Source organism: Pelobates fuscus, chromosome 6, assembly GCF_036172605.1.
Source record: "Pelobates fuscus isolate aPelFus1 chromosome 6, aPelFus1.pri, whole genome shotgun sequence".
Taxonomy (NCBI): domain Eukaryota; kingdom Metazoa; phylum Chordata; class Amphibia; order Anura; family Pelobatidae; genus Pelobates; species Pelobates fuscus.
Window position 1 is genome coordinate 66810631 of NC_086322.1, and position 22206 is coordinate 66832836.

Consider the following 22206-nt stretch of genomic DNA (forward strand, 5'->3'; position numbering starts at 1 on the left):
CATTCAGTAATTTGCCTGATTGTTTATCGGTTTCTATGTTTTGATATAGAATTCCTGTTCTTTGTTTGGAGTCTATTTTTTGTGATTATTTTTTTTTTTCTGACGACTTGCGTATCTCAGCAAATGCTGAGTAAAACACATTGTAAATCCACAAAGCTAAAAGTCTTAGAAAAATAGGGATACTGTTTTTACACTTTAATGTTATCCTTTTAACAAGCAATAGATTAAATTTCTTTTTTTTAATGTGAAGGTAAAAGACTTTGTTAAAGCTGTTGAAAACAAGAAGTTAGACTTTCAGACAATACTTTCTCCTATCTGCCACCAACTTCAAAATGTAGCAGTAAGTATTGTATATTGTATATTTGTAATGTACTAAGCAAAGCATGAAAAGCAGAATGATTTATAACTTTAAAAGGTTTCAATAGCAGATTTGTCATTATAGGCACACTCTGCCTTGGTCAATACAGAGCAGGGTAGCATCTCATGTCTTAAGTCAGGCCGTTACCCGAAAAACATGGAAGCAAATGAATGGCAGCTTAGATTATCCTGGCTGTAACCATTCCTTTTTCTTTTCTGTAACTTTGCTCTTTGGTTCTGTTTTCATATGATTAACTGTTAACTGAAATGCTTGCAGTTTGTTCGAGACTGATGACAACTCTGTCACTCTACAACTTTCAAAAGGAGCAACATACGTTCACTATGCCATGACACAGAAATGTCTGTTCAACGGCCTATGTGATATCTGTTCCAATTGTATAAGCTGGGCGTAAAATGACAGTGACTGTGCTCAAATAATTGAACAAACTGTTAAACCTTGAAACATTTTGAGAAATCAATAATAATCCAAATATGAAAAAAAGGGACACTGTATCCATAAAACACTTTAGATTCGTGAAATGCTCTAAGTATGAATAGTGTGTCCTATATTTTTGTCATTTTATAAAAAGTACAGATTGCAAGTTACCCTTGTTACATCACCCTGACTGACATTCAGACAGGCAATCCTGTTACTTCCTGGTTCGGTTAGCTCAGTGAAGCTAAACTCAAAAGGCAGCAATTGCCCAGAACACCTGCCTTGCAAAGAGTTTTATTAAGCTGCATTGAGAAGTCTGTGATTGGACAGTCACAGAAAATCTGTGCGAGGTTAGAAGAGGAGGAATTGCAAAGGCAGCAGACAAGCTGTTTTAGATTAACCCCAATGAAAAAATGTGTATGTGTTTATTCACACCAGGCTAACCTTCCATTAACTTGGGCAGACATGTCCCCTTTTTGGGTGGGCAGCCTTTTTGGACAGGGAGCTAGTGACATAATCATGTCACTTCACTCCCTTTACCTCACTCCCACCTGTTTCTGATTCTCAGGATGCTGAAGTGGCAAGGTATGCACTCTTCACAAGCTAAAGTGTTTTAGGGCTCTGGAGTGACCCTTTCAAGTATCAGAACACTAAACCAGAACATATTCTGCAATGTACCAAATTTCATTATAATAAGTACATTTTCTAAAATGTAAACTTTCAATGATATAATAGAAATAAAAATACAGAACTCAAGTTCTGAAGTTTCTATCCTTTTGTTTTTGTAGGAGTCCAAGTCTAATGCATCATTGAAATCTCTCGAAAACATTCGCAACTATTTTTCCAAAAAGAAAAGACTTGAGTTAGAGGCATACATTCTTCCTCAGTAAGTAAAAGGAAAACTATAGTGTTATGAATACAAGACTGTACTCCCAACACTATACTGCCATTTGGCCGCCTCCTCCTGCCTTTATTCACTTACCCAAATCCAGCACTGCTGTCCCTCGGAGCTAGGTCTCCACCTCCTTCTACTTCATTCGATACGGAACCTAGCAAGTGCCGCACACCCATTAAGCTTTCCTCAATGGCTTCTTGGATTTTCTCTGATCTCCTCGTGCAGAGTGTGAGAACGTACAACGTCGTTTCACAAAGTCAAACTCTGAAACTCTAGGAAGCACCTCTAGTGGCTTTCTGGTAGACAGCCACAAATGGCAGTCTTAGTGCAGCAATGTAAACATTGCAGTTTCTCAAGAACTGCAATGTTTTACATTTATAGACTAAGGGGGAGAGGGACATTGCACACAGACCACATCAATGAGATGAAGTGGTCTGGGTGCCTAAGCGTCCCTTTAAGTTAAGTTAAATTACTTTATTAAGCCTATAATAGCATTTTTTGACAATTAATTACATGTTGGTAGAATAAAATTAGTATATAATAGAATATCCAATAACTATTAGAAAATAAATAAATAATTAAAAACAATGTGACAAATGTTAACTTTCTTCCATTTCTGGTAAGCCACAGAGTCAGGCTAGAGTAGCAGGCTCATAAATTTGTTTCTCAATTTTACAAAAAAAAATAAAAAATTAAGCCATGATGAATGGATAGAATTCAGTACAGAATTCTGGCTGGGCACGTTTCTCATTGCAATGTATAAATACATGGTTACAGACAAAATCATGAAGCATACATTTCATTGGATAAAAATTGTTAAATGTAACCTTAATTTATACTCTCTTTCTCAAACTTGATGTTGGAGAGTGGTTACGTAGAGCAAAGCTCATTTTGCTAAATTAACATCATTGCTACATCTAAAATGCACAATCTCACTGTGAAAAGCCGCCTCATGGCTGCATGCGTTTCGATCTCCCTACCACCTAGTTAAATTTTCTTCCACAAATGACACAGTTCTACATCATTGTCAAATAGACAGTGCTTAACTGGGCACTATAGCCACCTAAACAACTTAATGAGGCAGTTTTGGTGTATAGACCATGCCCCTGCAGTCTCGTTGCTCAATTTTCCAGCCCTAGCCACACCTCCCCTGGCTTGCTTTAGACGTTCGTTTTTCCTGCTCTGTAAAACGAACGTTAATTACACACAGCTCCTTCGGGGTCTAGAAGACTTAACATAGCAGGAGATAAGACATTCTAAATTAAACAGAATGTGCAATAAAGGAAGTTTAAGCATTAGACCTCACTTTACAGGAAGTGGTGAGGAAGGCTGTGCAATTCACATTTAGTGAGTTGTGACTAGGGTGTATAAACAAAGTTATTTACCTCCAAAATGGCAGAGAATTGAGCAGTGAGACTGCAGGGTCACCAAAATAGCTTCATTAAATGGAAACTATAGTGCCAGGATAACAAAGTTGTTTTCCTGGCTCTATAGCTCCCTATAGTGTCCCTCTTCCTCACCATGGTGCAGAAGTCACTTACCTGATTCCAGCGCCAATACTCATTGGCACTGGTTCAGGCTCTGCCTCCACTCCTCCCCTCCGACATCAGCTGGCAAGAGGGACCTGATTTGCATGAGCAGCGAGTGCCGCAACCACATTAGGACTTCCCCCACAGGAAAGCATTGTATAATGTTTTACATGACGCTGCATGTCTTCATACAAAGCGTGAGGATGTCCAGCTTCAGTTACCGGACACAAAGTCATATTCCATGCATGAGGTGTTGCGCCCCACCATCTAAAGAACCTCACCAGTTTGTTTCTTAATCACCTATAATTGCCATTGTGGTTACATTAATGATTTATTTTATTTCACTGCTAGTAAACATAGTTAGCAAAGTTCAAAGATAGTTGTTTTAGTTGTTTTTATGCTTTTTAGGAAGGAAATACATGGCAGCTATGAATCTACAACAAAGTGCATCATTCACTTGCGATATGGAATGGTTTACCAAATGAGTGTACAGTACTTTGATGCTAAAGAACTTCAAGAACAACTTTTTGAGCTGGTAACATTCGACAAAGAAGGTAACTTGTCTATTAAACTTTGTAAAATCTATTTTTATTGACTCTCATATTTCTGATAGTTTTATATCATAATGAGTAGACACTATTCCCAAGTAAGACAGAAGAGTATCATTTTTGTGCTACTTACACTTATGTCTTTTTCTCTGCTATGTCGATAAAGGCTCTAATCCTTTTAAGACTATTGGTAAATAATTAGGGCTCAGAGTTGCTAACTGCTCACAGTAATGTAATATACAATTGGCTACAGTAATAAAATCAATATTCTCCATGTAACTTGCAAACGTAGAAACTGTCACTTATCACCCAGTGACAAAGTATGGACACTGTAACTGCCTCATTCCATTATAGTGGTTCCAGTGTCTGGAGTTCCATAGCGACATACTCCATTCCATGTTAAACGGTTTGTAATGTTTTAATGCTAGAACACTGAGAACAAAGGACTAAGCGAGCGTAGAATGAAAATACCACATTTGAGGGAGTTAACCCCTAATACGCTCAAACAGACTGCAGCCTAGAACCAAAAAGGTGTTTTCTTATGGGTAAGCTAGTAAGAATACCTAAGAAGGACTAATAAAATGACCAGTAACTAATAAAAATTTGAGCTTAAAATTTACTTTTATTGATATTCACCTTGAAAATCATAATATCAAAATAAACTCAAATACTCTAGTTAAACTAGAGTAAATAGCTTACTTAGTGTGAAGAGTGTACCTAAACCAATAGGGTTACATGATAATCAAGGGAAGAGACAGAATTAATATGTCTAAATTATATCCCTTCAAAAGTAAGGGCAACAAAGGCTACTACACACTATCAGGAAATATTAAAGGTTAACCTCACCCATCTAAAGTGATGTGCTTCAGGGTAACAAATAAATCAATCTAGGCTCTTAGTGTGATAACGACTACTCTGAGAGATATCTGCGATTTTTTGCCATGCTGAAATGAAGCAAAATAACCACTATGTTGCAAAAGCAGGGAGAAATACAGTGAGGCTGTAACCTCAAAAGGACTAAATATACTGCTGCTACTAGTTGGAATAAAAAAATGTATATACTAAATCACTTGAAGATGCAATGTACATATAAAGGCAGTCATGTAACCAAATTCCACGTGTGTCTAAAATTAATGACGATTCATACTGGTAGCTGTCCATGAAAATCCATATGGTGCATTCGAGGGCACTTAACTACAACAAATAGCCATGAAAAAAAAGTATCTAAAAGTCACTAGGTAAAAAGTCTCCCTGTGTACTGAACTCAACACAGTTAAAAAAAAAAAAAAACAAGCTAGAAAATTAAAGGGACACTCCAGGCACCCAGACCACTTCTGCTCATTTGAGTGGTCTGGGTGCCAACTCCCACTACCCTTAACCCTGCAAGTGTAATTATTGCAGTTTTTCATAAACTGCAATATTTACATTGCAGGGTTAACTCCACCTCTAGTGGCTGTCTATTAGACAGCCACTAGAGGTCACTTCCTGGGTTCTAGCACAGGTTTCCTGTGCTAGAGCGTCGCTGGACGTCCTCACGCTGTGTGAGGACCTCCAGCGTCGCTCAAAACCCCATAGGAAAGCATTGAAATGATTTTTCAATGCTTTCCTATGGTGAGACGTAATGCGCATGCGCGGCATTTCCGCGCATGCGCATTAGGTCTCCTCGGCCGGTGAGCGAGATTAGTCTCGCCCACTGGCCGACGTAATCATTAGGAGGAGCGTCGCGGAGGCGGAGACAGCGGCGAGGGACATCGCCGCTGTCCCAGGTAAGTGACTGAAGGGGTTTTCACCCCTTCAGTAACCGGGGATTGGTGGGTGGGAGGGAGAGGGACCCTCCAGTGCCAGAAAAACGGATCGTTTTTCTGGCACTGGAGTTTCCCTTTAAGTCATTAGCGATGCATCCCTGTATATATAATTACATTCACTGGTTCGAAGGATAACCAATGGATAACCGATACACAGTAATAAAAAAAGGGAATGCACCTGAGCTCTGATATGTTTTCACCAGAGAAGACTTCTCTAGGGCTGCACCATTCCTGTGAAACTCCCTTCCATTCTCCGTTAGACACTCACCCAGTCTCCACTCCTTCAAAAAATCATTAAAAATTCATTTTTTCACAAAGCTTTTTCACAAAACTGTTAATGGCTCCAAAACCCCCAAATTAAATACTATTCTACCAATCTACTTCCCTAGTACTTCCCTTACCTTTTGTGTCACTTTACCCCACTCCCTCTAGCATGTAAGCTCATTGAGCAGGGCCCTCAATCCCTCTGTTTCTGTGTGTCCAACATGTCTGGTTACAATTACATGTCTGTTCGTCCACCCATTGTAAAGTGCCACAGAATTTGTTTGCGCTATATAAATATCATAATAATAATCAGCCTAATTCAAAATGCATTATGTTGTATGCAATGTGATCCATCATTATCTATGGATTAATTAATAGTTATATTTTCTTTATTTCAGACAAAAGCAGTGACATAAATGAAGATGTGAATGAGAAAGCTCAGGAATGCTTAAAGGCCAGATTTAAAATTCTGACTGGACAGGACTATAATGCTAAGGTGATTTTCACATCATTCCTTTGCAGATTTCCTTTCATTATTTAAAATACACGCATGCATTATGAGTACAAACCTTTCTCACACACAGAGTTATTCACTAAAGTCCCAATGACCCCGTAACAAATGGGGATAAACTATTGACTGCAGTATTTTTTTAAGTGCAGCTTTTTTAAGTGCTGCTAGTGGGTGAATACTAGCAGGATGAATTTGCTCCCTATTGAGCTTAAAACCCGTGCTTTGTACTTTTTGTGAATCCTACTTTATTGTATAGTGCTCAGATACGGAAAGCAACTTTGGGTAAATGTTTTCAACCCTTATGGTAAGACTGCACTCCGGACTTCCAGGCAGCATAACAACTTTATTGAGATGGAGTTGTTATAGTGCACAGAGTGTCCCTTTAAAGACACTGAAACAATCTACTATAATTGCTGTGCATTCTCTGCAGGGAGTTGGTTTGGCATTTTGGTCTTGGGCTACTCATTTTGGTAGGTCGAGTCTCATGTCCCTCCTATTCCTTCCTACTACTTGTATTGTATCTTTTTTTTTTCCCTACATAAAGTTTTTATTGAACACTTTTCAAAGTACAGCAGTAAAAAGTCTATCAATTGTAACAATCCATTTATCATTCTGAACCTGTAAAAGATGTGGCACCTCAAAGTTTAAAAGCAGGGATGCATTTAGTTTTAGACACAATATTAACAACAAATACCAATAATAACTAGTAAGACAACACAAGAGAAAAAAAAACATAAACAAGTAATACATATCTGGCATACCTACAGTTTATTGGTATTATGTTGCACTCATAATACCAGTTGGCCTGAAATTATGTAAGGGCTAATTGTACCTCTCCGTGACTATGTCTTTTGGGCTTGCTTACAGTGGTGGCTTATGAAAGGTATTCAGTATCTTATTTCTCATGAGACATCTGTTCCCACATTTGTACGGTCTCTTACAGAGTTACATTGAGTTCTGACATTTAACTAAAATGCCAGAAAGAAGTGACATAACAGTTGAGGTAATAATATTGGGTTGTGGGTGATAAATATTCACAAGAGCCATACTGTGCTATACTCTAATGTGGCACCCCACCATCTTGGAAGCAAGGTGGAATCCCCTGTCCGTAGAACTGTTTTAGAAGGGCACTCCAACCTTGTGTAGATATATCTTCCCCTAAACCTGCAATAACTCCAATATGTTACGCCTATTATTCCACTCCTTCAAGCTTGCTGCATTGGAGTTACTTTTCATCTCACACCCAGGCCATCTCCAAATCCTGTAACTTCCACCTTAAAAATATTGCCCGCATTCTCTCTTTTCTAACTCAAAATACAACTAAGGCACTTGTTCATGCAGCCATCATTTCCCAACCTGACTATTGCATCTCAATACTGATTAGCCTCCCAAATACCCGCATTGCCGCTCTTTAGTCTGTAATGAATGCTGCTGAAAGATGTATCTTCCTGACTGACCACTACCCCCAGATCTTGCCCCTTTGCCAATCATTACATCAGCTTCCTGTATCATTCAGGATCTAATTCAAACTGCTAACATTATCTTACCAATCTGTAAATTATATACTACTCCTCATTACATTATCTCTTCAACAAATACACACCTTCTCGTTCCATTTGCTAAAAGAGCAACCTTCTATTCAAGGATTGTCCCGTTTCTAGGTATTGTAAGCGGGTTTATTGTGTAATTTTTTTCACATATGTGATAGTCTTGGAAACGTTATCCCATGCGGATAAAGATAACCTGATTGTTGGTGGTAGCTCATGTAAGGAGGTCTCTGCATGTTTAGTGTTTTATAAAAGAAAATGCACCATCCATGGTGTTATTATATCATCTTCCATGCCCACTCGGGTTTAGACAGCTGACAGGAGCAAATAAAATAACATGCCATGTTTGCATCTACTATTTTATCTGAGTATGTCTTTGTTAGTTTAATATAAATAAATTTGTATGTATTGCAGGAAATATTTAGGTCTCCTGAAGAAATTGTGCTTTCTGGTGAAGTTATGCAGTTTGCAGGAAAAACTGAGTTATATTTTGGAAAAGGGAAAAATTCCGCTCAAGAACGTCTTGCTTTGCAGGTAAAAATATTACAATGTGGTAAATATCTACAATCCAGTATCAAACTTCAAGGATATAACCTATCGATTCAAACATTAGCAATTATTATCTTTGACATTATTAAAACAAAATGTTTGGCAAAATGGATGACAGGACAGCAATTTTTAGGTGATCCCTATTCCAAACATATGGTCACAACATTTATCCAGTATTTAAAGGATTACTATAGGGTCAGGAATAGAGATGTCGCGAACTGTCCGCCGAACTGTTCGCCAACTGTCCGCTGGCGAACAATAGCGTGCTCGCGTTGGGCGAACATATGCGATTTCCGGTCCGCCCCCTATACGTCATCATTGAGTAAACTTTGACACGGAACCTCACAGTCAGCAGACACATCCTGGAAGAGGAAGGGTCTGCTGCTGATTGGCTGGAATGTGTCTGCTGACTGTGAGGTTCCAGGTCAAAGTTTACTCAACGATGACGTATAGGGGGCGGACCGGAAATCGCATATGTTCGCCCAACGCGAACACGCTATTGTTCCCCGGCGGACAGTTCGCGAACAGTTCGGCGGACAGTTCGCGACATCTCTAGTCAGGAACACAAACATGTATTCCTGACCCTATAGTGTTAAAACCACCCTCTAGCCCCCCTGGACCCTTCATACCTCCATAAATATAGCAAAATCTTACTGTATTCAAGCCTGAAGCATGCTTGAAAAAAAGCTGTCTGCTGACATCATCAGAAGTGGTGGCCTGATCCAATCACAATGCTTCCCCATGGGATTGGCTGAGACTGACAATGAGTCAGATCAGGGGCAGAGCCAGCATGATTCAAACACAGCCCTGGCCAAGCAGCATCTCCTCATAGAGATGAATTTAATCAATTAATCTCTATGAGTTAAGTCCAGTGTCTGCATGCAGAGGGAGGAGATACTTAAAGGAAAACTCCAGTGCCAGGAAAACAATCCGTTTTCCTGGCACTGCCGGTCCCCTCTCCCTCCCACCCCCCAATCCCTGGTTGCTGAAGGGGTGAAAACCCCTTCAGTCACTTACCAGAGGCAGCGACATGTCCCACGTCGCTGCTTCTTCCTCCGCCGCCTCTCCTCCTCTGTATTACGCCGGGGAGACCTAATGCGCATCAATGCTTTCCTATGGGGAATTGAGCGACGCTGGAGGTCCTCACACAGCGTGAGGATGTCCAGCAACGCTCTAGCACAGGTTTTCTGTGCTATGATGCAGGAAGTGCCCTCTAGTGGCTGTCTATTAGACAGCCACTAGAGGTGGAGTTAACCCTGCAAGGTAATTATTGCAGTTTATAAAAAACTGCAATAATTACACTTGCAGGGTTAGGAGTAGTGGGAGTTGGCACCCAGACCACTCCAATGGGCAGAAGTGGTCTGGGTGCCTGGAGTGTCCATTTAATGTTTGGATGCCATTTAGGCAGCCATGACCCAGGAAGGATCTCTAACAGCTATCTGAGGAGTGGACAGTGAAGTTATCACTAGGCTGCAATGTAAACACTGCATTTTCTCTGAAAAGACAGTGTTTACAGCAAAAAGCCTGAGGGTAATGATTCTACTCACCAGAACAAATTCAATAAGCGGTAGTTGTTCTGGTGACTATAGTGTCCCTTTAAGTGTTGTTTTTGTAACTACAGTGTCCCTTTACATCCATTCTCTCTCATGCTTACCTCCTGCTAGATTGCATGTTTGTAAGAATTAAGGGGTCTAAGCTTCTGTAGCAGTATGAAATGCTGCACTAACTTTAACGAATTGTTAAAAGTCAACTTGCCAGTATCCCTGCTATATTTTACAGTGTTGCAAAATCTGCTGGCACTCTATTTAACAAAATAATTCTTCAATTTGTGACTGCTCTTCAGGCTATTCTTAAGGACCTAACAATATCTCAAGACGAAGATGACAATGAACCCATTACAAAAATTGCTGCTGTCAAAAAGATTGTTGTCTATTTGCCCAGCAAAATATTACATGGAGGAAAAGAGATTTTAGAAATGCCAGGAACCGACGATTCCGACCCTATGGCAATGGATTTTATTAGAAATGCGTTGGAGGAGGTTAGTAAACTTTAAAATATAAAAAAGCTTTAAAATATAAAAGACGCCCACACATTTTTTACATGTATTGAGCACTGAGCAGTGCTTATGTGTTTGAATGTAAGCATGTTTTGTATGGAGTATGTGTGAGTGAATGTACTGGTGTGTTTAAACATATTGGCATTTGAATGCAGGCATGCATTTTTCTGTAGTGTGGTTTTTGAATATGGTGGTGTTTTTTTAATTATTCTTTATTTTTGTAGTGCAGTATGGTTACAAGGAAAACAATTGATATTCGTGCAATGCTTAGCAAGGTATTTTTTTTTGTTCAACAGGATTACAAGTTATACAGGGAAACCATGTTACTGGTTAGTCAGAGTGTTAGCTGATCAAACGGGTAGAGTACAGTTTTACGGTAGCCCTATAGTGAGTGTTATTTTGTCAATGTGGGTTGAGTCATTATGTGTTCGGTGTGTCTGGTTGTCACTGATGTACAGGATGAGTTCCAGTCGCATCGTATGAGGAGTCCATATTGGTGAGACATCAGTGGTCTTACTGCCCTAAAAGCGGTATGTCGTGGTAGATAATGCGGGTTGGTGTGGAGCCCTTAACCAAGGGGGGGATGCTTATGGAGGGTGGGGTAGTCATGACGCCAGGTAAAGCAATTTGTTGGGCTTTTGCCCTCGGAGCGGGTACGCTACAAGTTGAGACGCTCTGTGATATGTGTGAGTGCAGTGTGTATCTTATTCCTGTCTGGCATTTGCGTTAGAGGGTTCGTCACAGGTAACGAGAGTGATAATGAAAACAATGGAAATAAAATAGAACTAAACAAATGGTTAGAACCAGTCTCGGATAACTTTGTCCCAGTTGTGTCGCTGGGGAGAAGGCTGCCAGTGTCAGTTTGTGGTGTCAGTTGGAAGGCTGCCAGTGTCAGTTTGTGGTGTGGTGTCAGTGTCAGTTTGTGGTGGTGTGTCGGTCCTTGTCTTGCCTCCTCACGGAACCGATTGAGGTGCTTCTCTGGTGTGTGGAACAAAGGGTGTAACAAAGGCTGGATCCCAGGAGCTTTCGAGTTGTCCCGGAGTTGCTGGTAAAGCGGGTAGTCCCAGTTTCTGCAGAAAGGTATCTGCTTTGTCCATGGTGTGTAGGACATGAGTGGTGCCAGCTTGCGTGACCATTATAGAGTTATCAGTCCACCACCGATATGGTAGGCCTGCCTAGCGTAGTTGGGTGGTGACGGTTCCACAAGATTTCCTCCACCACAGGGTTGCCCTAGTTAGGTCTTGGAATAAGGTTAATGTAGAATTCTCAAATGCGAGAGGTGTTTTACCTTTAACGGCTTGCATGATTTGTATTTTGTCCTGAGTCATGAGGCAGCGTAGGGTGACATCCCGGTTCGTGTTGGGTTTTTGCGAGCTGTCGTGGGTATGCGGTATAATCCATCTATGGTCATTTTGTGTGCCGCGGTTGGAGGCAGTATTGTGACAAGGAGGCGCCGTACATAGTGAGGCAGTTCCTCCGTGGTCACGCAGCAGGGATCCCTCGGAGTTTTATATGTGAGCGGCGTTGTCGGTCTTCTATGGCCGTGAGTTTTGCAGATAGGCTTCTCTGGTTCAAGTGGAGTTGGTGGGCCGAGTCCTTAACCGCAGTGAGTTTGGTTTGGTTGGTTACCATGTTGTCTTCGTTGGTCCTCACCTTCTCCCTGACTGCTTGCAGCTCTGTTTTTAGCTTAGCCGAGTCTGACGCCAGTATTTGGTGGATGTTAGCGAGGAGAACCTTCATGTCGCCCTTTGTGGTCGGAGCGGAGTCATCGGTGGTGTCCATGGACGAGGCGAGTGTTGTTGCAAGGCGGGTGTTGCCTCCAGTGTTCTTGTGCCCGACTCGGTACCCGCCGCTCTCCGGTTTTCCTCCGGCCTGCTGGTTCTGTGGGTTAGCAAGCTGGGTTGGCTTTGGTTTTGCCAAGATCGGATAGATTCAACATAAGTTTGGAGGAGCTCAAAAAGATGGTGTCTGGTGGTGTGTTTTTATGTAGTATTGACATTTGGATGCAGGGTTGTTTTTGTGTGTAGTGTAGGCTAAATGCTGAGATCTATGCACATATACACACGTATACACACACTGGCACACATACACAGACACATATACACAGACACATAGGCACACATGTGCAGTAACATAGAAACACAGTCATACTCACATACAGGCAAACACTGACACACATACAGATAGAAACACATATACAAGCACACATGTAGATACAAACACACACACATACAGACACACAGAGAGAGACACAGGCACAGACACACATACAGATACACATACACACACTGACACATACAGATACACATATATCAACACACATACAGATACACAGACACACATGTATACGTGTGTGTGTGTGTGTGTGTCTGTGTGTGTTTGTATAGTGTATGTAGTGTGTTTGTATAGTAAATGCAGTGTGTGTGCTTGTATAGTGGATAATGGAGTGAGGAAGGGGGTGATGGTGAGAGGTAGGGGATAATACTGTGAGGGAGGGGGTGATGGTGTGATGGAAGGAGAGTTGAAGGAGAGTTGTTTGAGGGAGGAGGGAAGGTGAGAGGGGGTCATGTTGTGAGGGAGGGGCGAGTAATACTGTGAGGGAGGGGCGAGTAATACTGTGAGGGAGGGGCGAGTAATACTGTGAGGGAGGGGGGAGTAATACTGTGAGGGAGGGGGGATGATGGTGAGAGGGAGGGGGGTGATGGTGTGAGGGGGAATGATGGTGTGGGGGGTGATGGTGTGAGGGAGGGGGTGATGGTGAGGATGAGAGGGAAGGGGTTGATGGTGAGGATGAGAGTTAAGGGGGGTGATGGTGAGAGGAAAGGGGTGATGATGTCAGGGAAGAAGGTGTTGGAGGGGCGGGGGACTAAATACCTTATTTAATTAGTTTAAACCATATAGTATAATGAGAAATGCTTGTTTTTTTAACCCTTTTTACAGGTGGATGCAGTCATCCTTTTTACAGATTTTTCTTTCAAACTCGCTGAAAAAGAAGTAAAGGATATGTTATCCAATTCTGGTTTTCTGAAAAGGTTTAAGGAAAATCCCCGTGACTATAAGCTCATGCTTCTCACTTATCCAGAAAAGGTATTGCGTTTACTGATTTTCAAAATCCACTTTCTCATGCTGATTGCTTTTGATTGTTTCCTAATTGATAATACCAAAAAAATCCACCTTCACCCCAAAGGGGCTCCACACAGACTGAGATTGCAGGGTGGGGAAAGCCTTAGAAAGCTTCCCCACACCATACAGTTTGACTTAAAGCGCACTGATTGGTTTGCTTAAGTCTCAAGATTTACCTTTCATATTACTCTTATTGGTTGGCTTAAAGCATGCAAACCCAATCCCAAACATTTTTTCAAGTACATCAGACTAGGTTTTTTGCATTCTTTTAGATTAACAGCAAAAACATAAGGCTGAACTTGATGGACGCAAGTCTCTTTTCAGCTATATGACTATGTAACCAATCAGAGTCCTCAAATTGAGTTGTGTGCTTTATAAGGCTTTCCCACCCTGCAACCCAGGAACCCCTTTGGGATGAAGATGGATGTTATTTGGGGGGAATTTTTTTATTATTATTAGGTTTCCACCTGCTGCCAATGGGTGGAGGCCTGAGGGGAGTAAGTTTACCTCCCACTTTATTACTTAGGACCCACCTGCAAGCGATGGGTGGATGACAATAGTTCCACTCCTCATTATTTAGGGTGCTCACCACTGCCAATGGCTAGGAACACTATAATTTTATTTAGGAGCCCCCACCTGTGACTACAGGGAATGAACATATGGTTGCTGCTGGAGTCACAAATTTACTAAGTTTAAACCATTTTCTAACTAAAATGATGTATTCTGGATCGATACTATGGGACTTTACAATAAACAAAAATAATTTGAGACATTGTGACACCTTAATTTCGTTTTATTCTTTAGAATCTAAATTTCCAGTTTGGAGAAAATGACAGTACCAAGATAAGAAAACTGGAACAAGAAGGGATCAAGAAAAGAACAGAGGAACTGAACATTATGAAAAAAATGTTTAAACCGGTATGGGTTTTAAAAAAATACATATAGGCAGTAATATATGTCTGATTTAATGTTTGTTGTGCTAAAAACAATAAAACTTTTTTGCTAAATAAATATGAAAATCCATGCCCTCGACAAGTGACACCTTAAGTTTTGTCTTCAGCAGATGAAATGCATGCTTGATTGGGTTGGGATTCCACTTCTTTGTCTTAAAAAAAAAAAAAAAAAAAACCTCCTGGGTTGCTTTTGCAATATGCTTTGGGTTATTGTTCATCTATAAGGTGAAATACTGTCCAATCAACTTTGCTAAATTTGTCTGAATATGAGCTGACAATATATCCCTACACACGTCAGAATTTATCCAACTGCTTTGGTCTTCTGTCATATCATCAAAAAACACTAGTAACCCAGTGCCATTGGAGGACACGCATGCCCATGCCATCCAATTGCCTCCACAATGTTTAACAGATGATGTGGAATGCTTCTGATCATGCTGTCTCAAGCCTTCCCCATACTTTTTTATACTCTCATTCTGGTACAGGTTGATCTTCTGTTCTGCTGTTCCCTGGGCTGGCATTTTTAGCAAAGTATAATCTGGTCTTTCTATTTTTTGAGGCTTATGAATTGTTTGCACCCTGTGGTGAATCCTCTGTGTTTGCTTTCGTGAAGACTTACTTTTTACTTTTTTTGGTAGACTCGGATAATGATATCCCTACCTCTTAGACAGTATTGTTCACATGGCTGGATGCCATGAAGGGTTTTTTCTTTACCATGGAAAGAATTCTACGATCATCCACCACTGTTGTTTTCCATGGTCCATGATCGTTTGTGTTGCTGAGCACACCAGTGCATTCTTTTGTTTCTCAGAATGTACCAAACTGTTGATTTGACCACCGCTAATGTCCCTGCTATCTCTCTTATGGATTTGACCACTTGTGGTGGGTTCACAACAACAGCTTCTAAATGTGAATGCCACACCTGGCATCACCTCCAGACCTTTTATCTGCATACTTGATGAATAAATAATAAAGGAATAGACCACACCTGTCCATGAAACAGATTTTGAGTCAATTGACCAATTACTTTTGGTCCCATGAGAGCTACATATTAAAGAGCTGTAATTCCTAAACCCTATCTCTGATTTGGATGTGAATAACTTAACAATTAAAGCTGTGAGACTGCACCTTAAGACAATATTCATTATATAACGTGAATTTATTTTGGGAAACAGCCGAAAGAATAAAACTTGTGTCGGTGTCCTAAGATTTCCTGACCTAACTGGATTTGCAAATTAAAGATTTTTTTTTTAAATTCTTTACTTATAACCAGCACCCAAGGAGTACAGTGCCAAAATCATCAGATAAGCATATACCACACATTTCTGTACAAACTATGCATATAGGGGCAGGTTATACAGGTCAGTACAGTATAATTACAAGTGTCATCTCATAATACAAGAATGCGATATGGTAACTCGATTCCCGAGGAGTACTCCTGGATGACAACCTTTTATTATGATATGAATAAAAACAAACAGGGTTGGGGTAAAGGGTCACAAAGAGGGGCGGGAAGGGGCATAGGTTCCACCTTAGATTCTCCCACGAGGAACATCCCAAATAAACATTTTAAAAAGATAATCTGATTCTCACATGTAAAGCATGGGCAAGAGAAATTGATTTATAAAAAAAGGCTTATTGAACATATTTCATGTGTATTGTCCATATTTGTATCTATAGTGTATGTCTTTTTAAACATGTTTTTTTGTTGGTTTGTTTTAGGATCTGCTGAATCAGGATGTGGAACATAACATCATTACTATGTACACATTACCCGTGCTGTACACATCAATTCTTTCACAACAGGTACTACTTTCTTAATTAACAACCTTTACTAGTTGCGTAACTGCTCAACATGTGTATAGATATAGAAACATATCATTTATTAATGTATAAACATGTACTGAATTTAATTGTTACATTATTAGGGTTAGGACATTTCATTTTTTTTCTACAGACGTGTAAATATTATGGCACACATATGTACTGTGCATATACCATGCCAAATAATGTAAACCCTCCCAAATTCCACTTAGTTTCTCATGGTATGAAATAACTATTTCTGTATTGTTTCATGATATTTCACCACTTTAAGTTATAATAAAAACAGACCTGGCTATTTGCCATCTTGGCTGTTCTGGCCAAAAATCAGTAATTTGCTTAAAGTTCACAATTTCTGGGGTTGTCAATACACTCAAATGTTTCATCTTACCTTGTGCTAATTTAACTTTTTTTTTTCTTTTAAAAGGAATTAGAACACAAGGTACTTACTAAATATGAATATTTTTTAAAATATACTGGAATATTCAGTCTCATTGGTCACCTTGATGAGTTTGTTGCATCAAAACACAAATCCAGCTTCAAAGAGGTAAACTGCATTAATTTTAAAATGTTTATTTTATGTTTTATATGCTTGTTATATATATGTGTATGATTAATACAATTAGCATATATTGATTATTTTATTATTTTTTTATAGCACTGCTAACCATTAAAGGCTCATCAGTAAATGTACATTCATAAATTAATCCACACAAACCATGAGAATAAGACCACCAGTGTTATATGTTTAGTCATATTGTTTTTTTCTTCCTTCTGATTTAGATCTAAAACAATCAAGTCTCTTTCTTTCTTACTCTTGAAAGCCATCTATACAGGGACCCCTAGGTTATATAGATTGAAATTCATTAGGATTAAACCCAGGGCCACATTACTATAGGCATGGCCAGATTAACATAGGGGCTGATGGAGCTGCAGCTCCAGGCCCAGGCACATGGAATAGGCCCATTTAAAAAAACTTTTTTTTTTGTTTTTTTTACACACAACTTTTGGATTTGCCACCTGACTTGTATTTTACCAGCACAGCCAGTATTTGGGGTCACTGTGTGCGGGGGAGCAGCTACACAGCACCAGTGACGGATCCAGGGGGGGGGGGCAACGGGGCAATTGCCCCCCCCGAGATTCCCCCCGGCCGGCTAGTGCAGGGCTGGCATTGGCGGTGCCTGCGGACCGGGGAGAGAGATCAGTGATCTCCCTCCCCGGTCCGCAGACACTGTGCTGACAGCCGGCAGGGGAGGGAGTGAGAGAGGACCCGGGAGCTCAGCCCGCAGCTCCTCCGGGTCCTCTTCTCGCGAGATTTAGAGCGTTGCCGCGATTACCACGTCAACGCTCCAAATCTCGCGACAGTGAACTCTAGCCCAGGAGCAAAGGGCTAGAGTTCACCTCACCACCACCGGACCACCAGGGATTCCCCACTGGGACCACCAGGGACTAAGAAATGTCCCCCCTCCTCCCAGTAAAAGGTAAGAAGGGAGGGGGGACATCAATATATACATTTTTCTTAAACAAAAAAATTAAATATTAAAAGCCTCCCTACCCCCCCATACAAACACTGCCCCCCCATACACACACTACCACAAACAATGCCCCCCATACACACACTACCACAAACACTGCCCCCATACACACACTGCCCCCCCATACACACACTACCACAAACACTGCCCCCATAAACACACTGCCCCACAAACACTGCCCCCATACACACACTGCCCCCCATACACACACTACACACACTGCCCCACAAACACTGCCCCCATACACACACTGCCCCCCCCATACCCACACTACCACAAACACTGCCCCCCCATACACACACTACCACAAACACTGCCCCCATACACACACTACCACAAACACTGCCCCCATACACACACTGCCCCCCATACACACACTACCACAAACACTGCCCCCCATACACACACTACCACAAACACTGTCCCCATACACACACTGCCCCACAAACACTGCCTCCATACACACACTGCCCCCCATACACACACTACCCCACAAACACTGCCCCATACACACACTGCCCCCCATACACACACTACCACAAACACTTCCCCCCATACACACACTACCACAAACACTTCCCCCATACACACACTACCACAAACACTGCCCCCATACACACACTGCCCCACAAACACTGCCCCCATACACACACTGCCTCCCATACACACACTACACACACTGCCCCACAAACACTGCCCCATACAAACACTGCCCCCCATACACACACTACTCACACTGCCCCACAAACACTGCCCCCATACACACACTGCCCCGATACACACACTGCCCCCCATACACACACTATACACACTGCCCCCCATACACACACTATACACACTGCCCCACAAACACTGCCCCCATACACACACTGCCCCCCCATACACACACTGCCCCACAAACACTGCCCCTATACACACACTACACACACTGCCCCACAAACACTGGCCCTATACACACACTGCCCCACAAACACTGGCCCTATACACACACTGCCCCACAAACACTGCCCCCATACACACACTGCCCCCATACACACACTTCCCCACAAACACTGCCCCCATACACACACTGCCCCAAACACACTGCACCGCTCACACACACACACACACACACTGCCCCACACATACACTGCCCCCTAACATACACACTGCAACCCTGACATACACTGCCGCCCTCACGCACACACACTTCACCACTCACACACACACACTGCATCTTTCACACACACTTCACCCCTAACACATACCACTGCTCCCATGCCCTATATCGCAGCAGACCCCAGGTAAGTTGTCAAACTGTTCTTAAACGGTTTGACTACTTACTCTGGGTTGGGATCCTGGCACTACTGGCGCCATAACTACTACACTGAGCTGTAGTGGTTATTGTGCCTGGATTATTTCTTTAAATAATCTACAAGTGCCCCTCCCGAGATCAGGCTCTGGATCCGCCACTGCACAGCACAGAGAGTTCAGATAGCAGCTCCCAGTCTGCAGACAGACTACAGCTCAGGGAAGTGAAGGATGGGGGGGAAAGGATTGGGGGGGGAAGGTAGCAGGGAAACATGGGGACACTGAGACACTAGGGGACACTGAGACACTAGGGGACACTGTACTCATAGGGAAGCTGGGAGACACATTGGGGCATGGAGACACTAGGGACACAGTGTCTCAATGTCTCCCAGTGTCCCCATGTCTCCCAGCCAATGTCCCTTGTGTCTCAGTGTCCCCATGTCTCTCAGTGTCCCTACAGTCTCATTGTCCCCATGTCTCCCAGTGTCCCCAAATATCTGTCTCCCAGTGTCCACATGTCCCCAGCCAGTGTCCCTAGTGTCTGTGTCCCCATGTCTCTGTGTCCCTATGTCTCCCAGCCAGTGTCACTAGTGTCTCAGTGTCCCCATGTCTCCCAGTCAGTGTATTTAGGGTCTCAGTGTCCCCATGTCTCCCAGTGTCCCTATATCTCCCAACCAGTGTCCCTAGTGTCTCAGTGTCCCCATGGCTCCCAGTGAAGGATGTGGGGAAAGGCAGGGAAGTGAAGGATGGGGGGGAAGGCAGCAGGGAAACACTTGGGGACACTGTGTCTCCATGTCTCCCAGTGTCCCCATGTCTACCAGCCAATGTCCTTAGTGTCTCAGTGTCCCCGCGGCTCCCAGTGTCCCCTAGAGTCTCATTGTCCCCATGTCTCCCAGTGTCCCCAAATATCTGTCTCCCAGTGTCCACATGTCTCCCAGCCAGTGTCCCGAGTGTCTCAGTGTCCCCATGTCTCCCAGTGTCCCAAAATTCCTCAGTGTCCCCATGTCTCCCAGTGTCCCAATGTCTCCCAGCCAATGTCCCTCGTGTCTCAGTGTCCCTACGGCTCCCAGTGTCCCCTAGTCTCCCAGTGTATGTGTCCCCATGTCTTTCAGTGTCCCTAGTGTATCAGTGTCCCCATGTCTCCCAGTGTCCCCAAATATCTGTCTCCCAGTGTCCACATGTCCCCAGCCAGTGTCCCTAGTGTCTGTGTCCCCATGTCTCTGTGTCCCTATGTCTCCCAGCCAGTGTCCCTAGTGTCTCAGTGTCCCCATGTCTCCCAGTGTCCCTATATCTCCCAACCAGTGTCCCTAGTGTCTCAGTGTCCCCATGTCTCCCAGTGAAGGATGTGGGGAAAGGCAGGGAAGTGAAGGATGGGGGGAAGGCAGCAGGGAAACACTTGGGGACACTGTGTCTCCATGTCTCCCAGTGTCCCCATGTCTTCCAGCCAGTGTCCCTAGTGTCTCAGTGTCTCCATGTCTCCCAGTGTCCCAAAATTCCTCAGTGTCCCCTAGTCTCCCAGTGTATGTGTCCCCATGTCTTTCAGTGTCCCTAGTGTATCAGTGTCCCCATGTCTCCCAGTGTCCCCAAATATCTGTCTCTCAGTGTCCACATGTCTCCCAGCCAGTGTCTCAGTGTCCCCATGTCTCCCAGTGTCCCTATGTCTCCCAGCCAGTGTCCCTAGTGTCTCAGTGTCCCCATGTCTCCCAGTGTCCCTATGTCTCCCAGCTAGTGTCCCTAGTGTCTCAGTCTCCCCATGTCTCCCAGTGCCCCCAATTTTTTTTCGTGTCCCCATGTCTCCCAGTGTCCCCCAAGTCTATGTCCACAAGTGCCCCCATGTCTCAGTGTCCCCATGCCTTCCAGCTAGTGTCCCTAGTTTCTCAGTGTCCCCATGTCTGCCAGTGCCCCCTAGTCTCCTAGTGTCTGTGTCCCCATGTCTCCCAGTGTCTGTGTCCCCATGTCTCTGTGTCCCTAGTGTCTGTGTCCACATGTCTCCCAGTGTTCCCATGTCCCCATGTCTGTATCCACAAGTGCCCCTATGTCTCCCAGTGTTCCTTGGTGTCACCCAGTCCCCTAGTCTCCCAGTGTCTCACTGTGTCCACATGTCTCACTGTGTCCCCTAGTATCCTAGTGACAAGGGAAACACTGAGACATTTGGACATGGGGAGAAATGAGGACACTGAGACACTGGGAGACTAGGGGACTGGGCGACATGGGGACACTGACACTGTAATAGATAGGGACACTGATGCCAGGCTAGCCTTCCAATTCTTTGGACAGACATGCCCCTTTTTGGGCCTGTTTGCCCCTTTTGGCAGTTCTGGTCACGTGATTCGCGTCAGTGGCACACCCTTTTACCCTGCCAATTGACTTCCTGCTTCACTGGACACTGCTGTTCGGGGGTATGGTTTTACTTGAAAGATGAAAGCATAAATTAGAGAGAGATTAGCATAGAGTATGTGTTTTCTTATGGCTGCATCCTTTGAGTTTCCCTCCAACACCATCTCCATCAGATATAAGATGCTTGGGAGGTATGACTGTTTTAGTGTTTTTGGTCAATAAGATTCTGTAATTAGGCCTTAATTGTCAGCACCAGGCCTACTGGGCTCTTAATCTGGCCCTGGCCACAGGGGTTGATGGAGCTGCAGCTCCAGGCCCATGTCCATGGAATAGGCCCATTGTTAAAAGAAAAAAAATAATCTTTTTTTTTTTTACTACTCTCCACATACTCTTGCTTAAGTATGGAAACTTAAGAGGGAAGTATGGGAACAAAACTTGTGTAGACTGTCTGATAATGAAATTAGTTAAGGTAAAGTTGACTTTGCGCACTATGCAAATGCTCTTGCTGCTTCAGTCTCTCTAACACTGTGGCATGTTCCCTTTCTTCTACACTCACTACACTCACTACATACACTTTGTCTCTATCCTAGACTGTATAACAGAAGCTTCTGCCTGCTAGTAAGACGGTAAGGAGAGGAGTGGACAATGAG

The 22206-nt window shown here is 42.9% G+C and overlaps 1 protein-coding gene across 1 annotated transcript in view; it reads left to right on the top strand.

Moving 5' to 3' along the window:
- LOC134615225 (uncharacterized) overlaps positions 1-22206 on the top strand; it is a 167828-nt gene that overhangs the window by 19881 nt on the left and 125741 nt on the right. The window contains exons 5-14 of the mRNA XM_063459717.1: positions 251-340; positions 1582-1679; positions 3626-3771; positions 6233-6330; positions 8307-8426; positions 10285-10479; positions 13438-13584; positions 14425-14538; positions 16296-16379; positions 16822-16941. Coding sequence (XP_063315787.1) covers positions 251-340; positions 1582-1679; positions 3626-3771; positions 6233-6330; positions 8307-8426; positions 10285-10479; positions 13438-13584; positions 14425-14538; positions 16296-16379; positions 16822-16941 — 1212 coding nt within the window. The remainder of the gene's footprint in view (positions 1-250; positions 341-1581; positions 1680-3625; positions 3772-6232; positions 6331-8306; positions 8427-10284; positions 10480-13437; positions 13585-14424; positions 14539-16295; positions 16380-16821; positions 16942-22206) is intronic.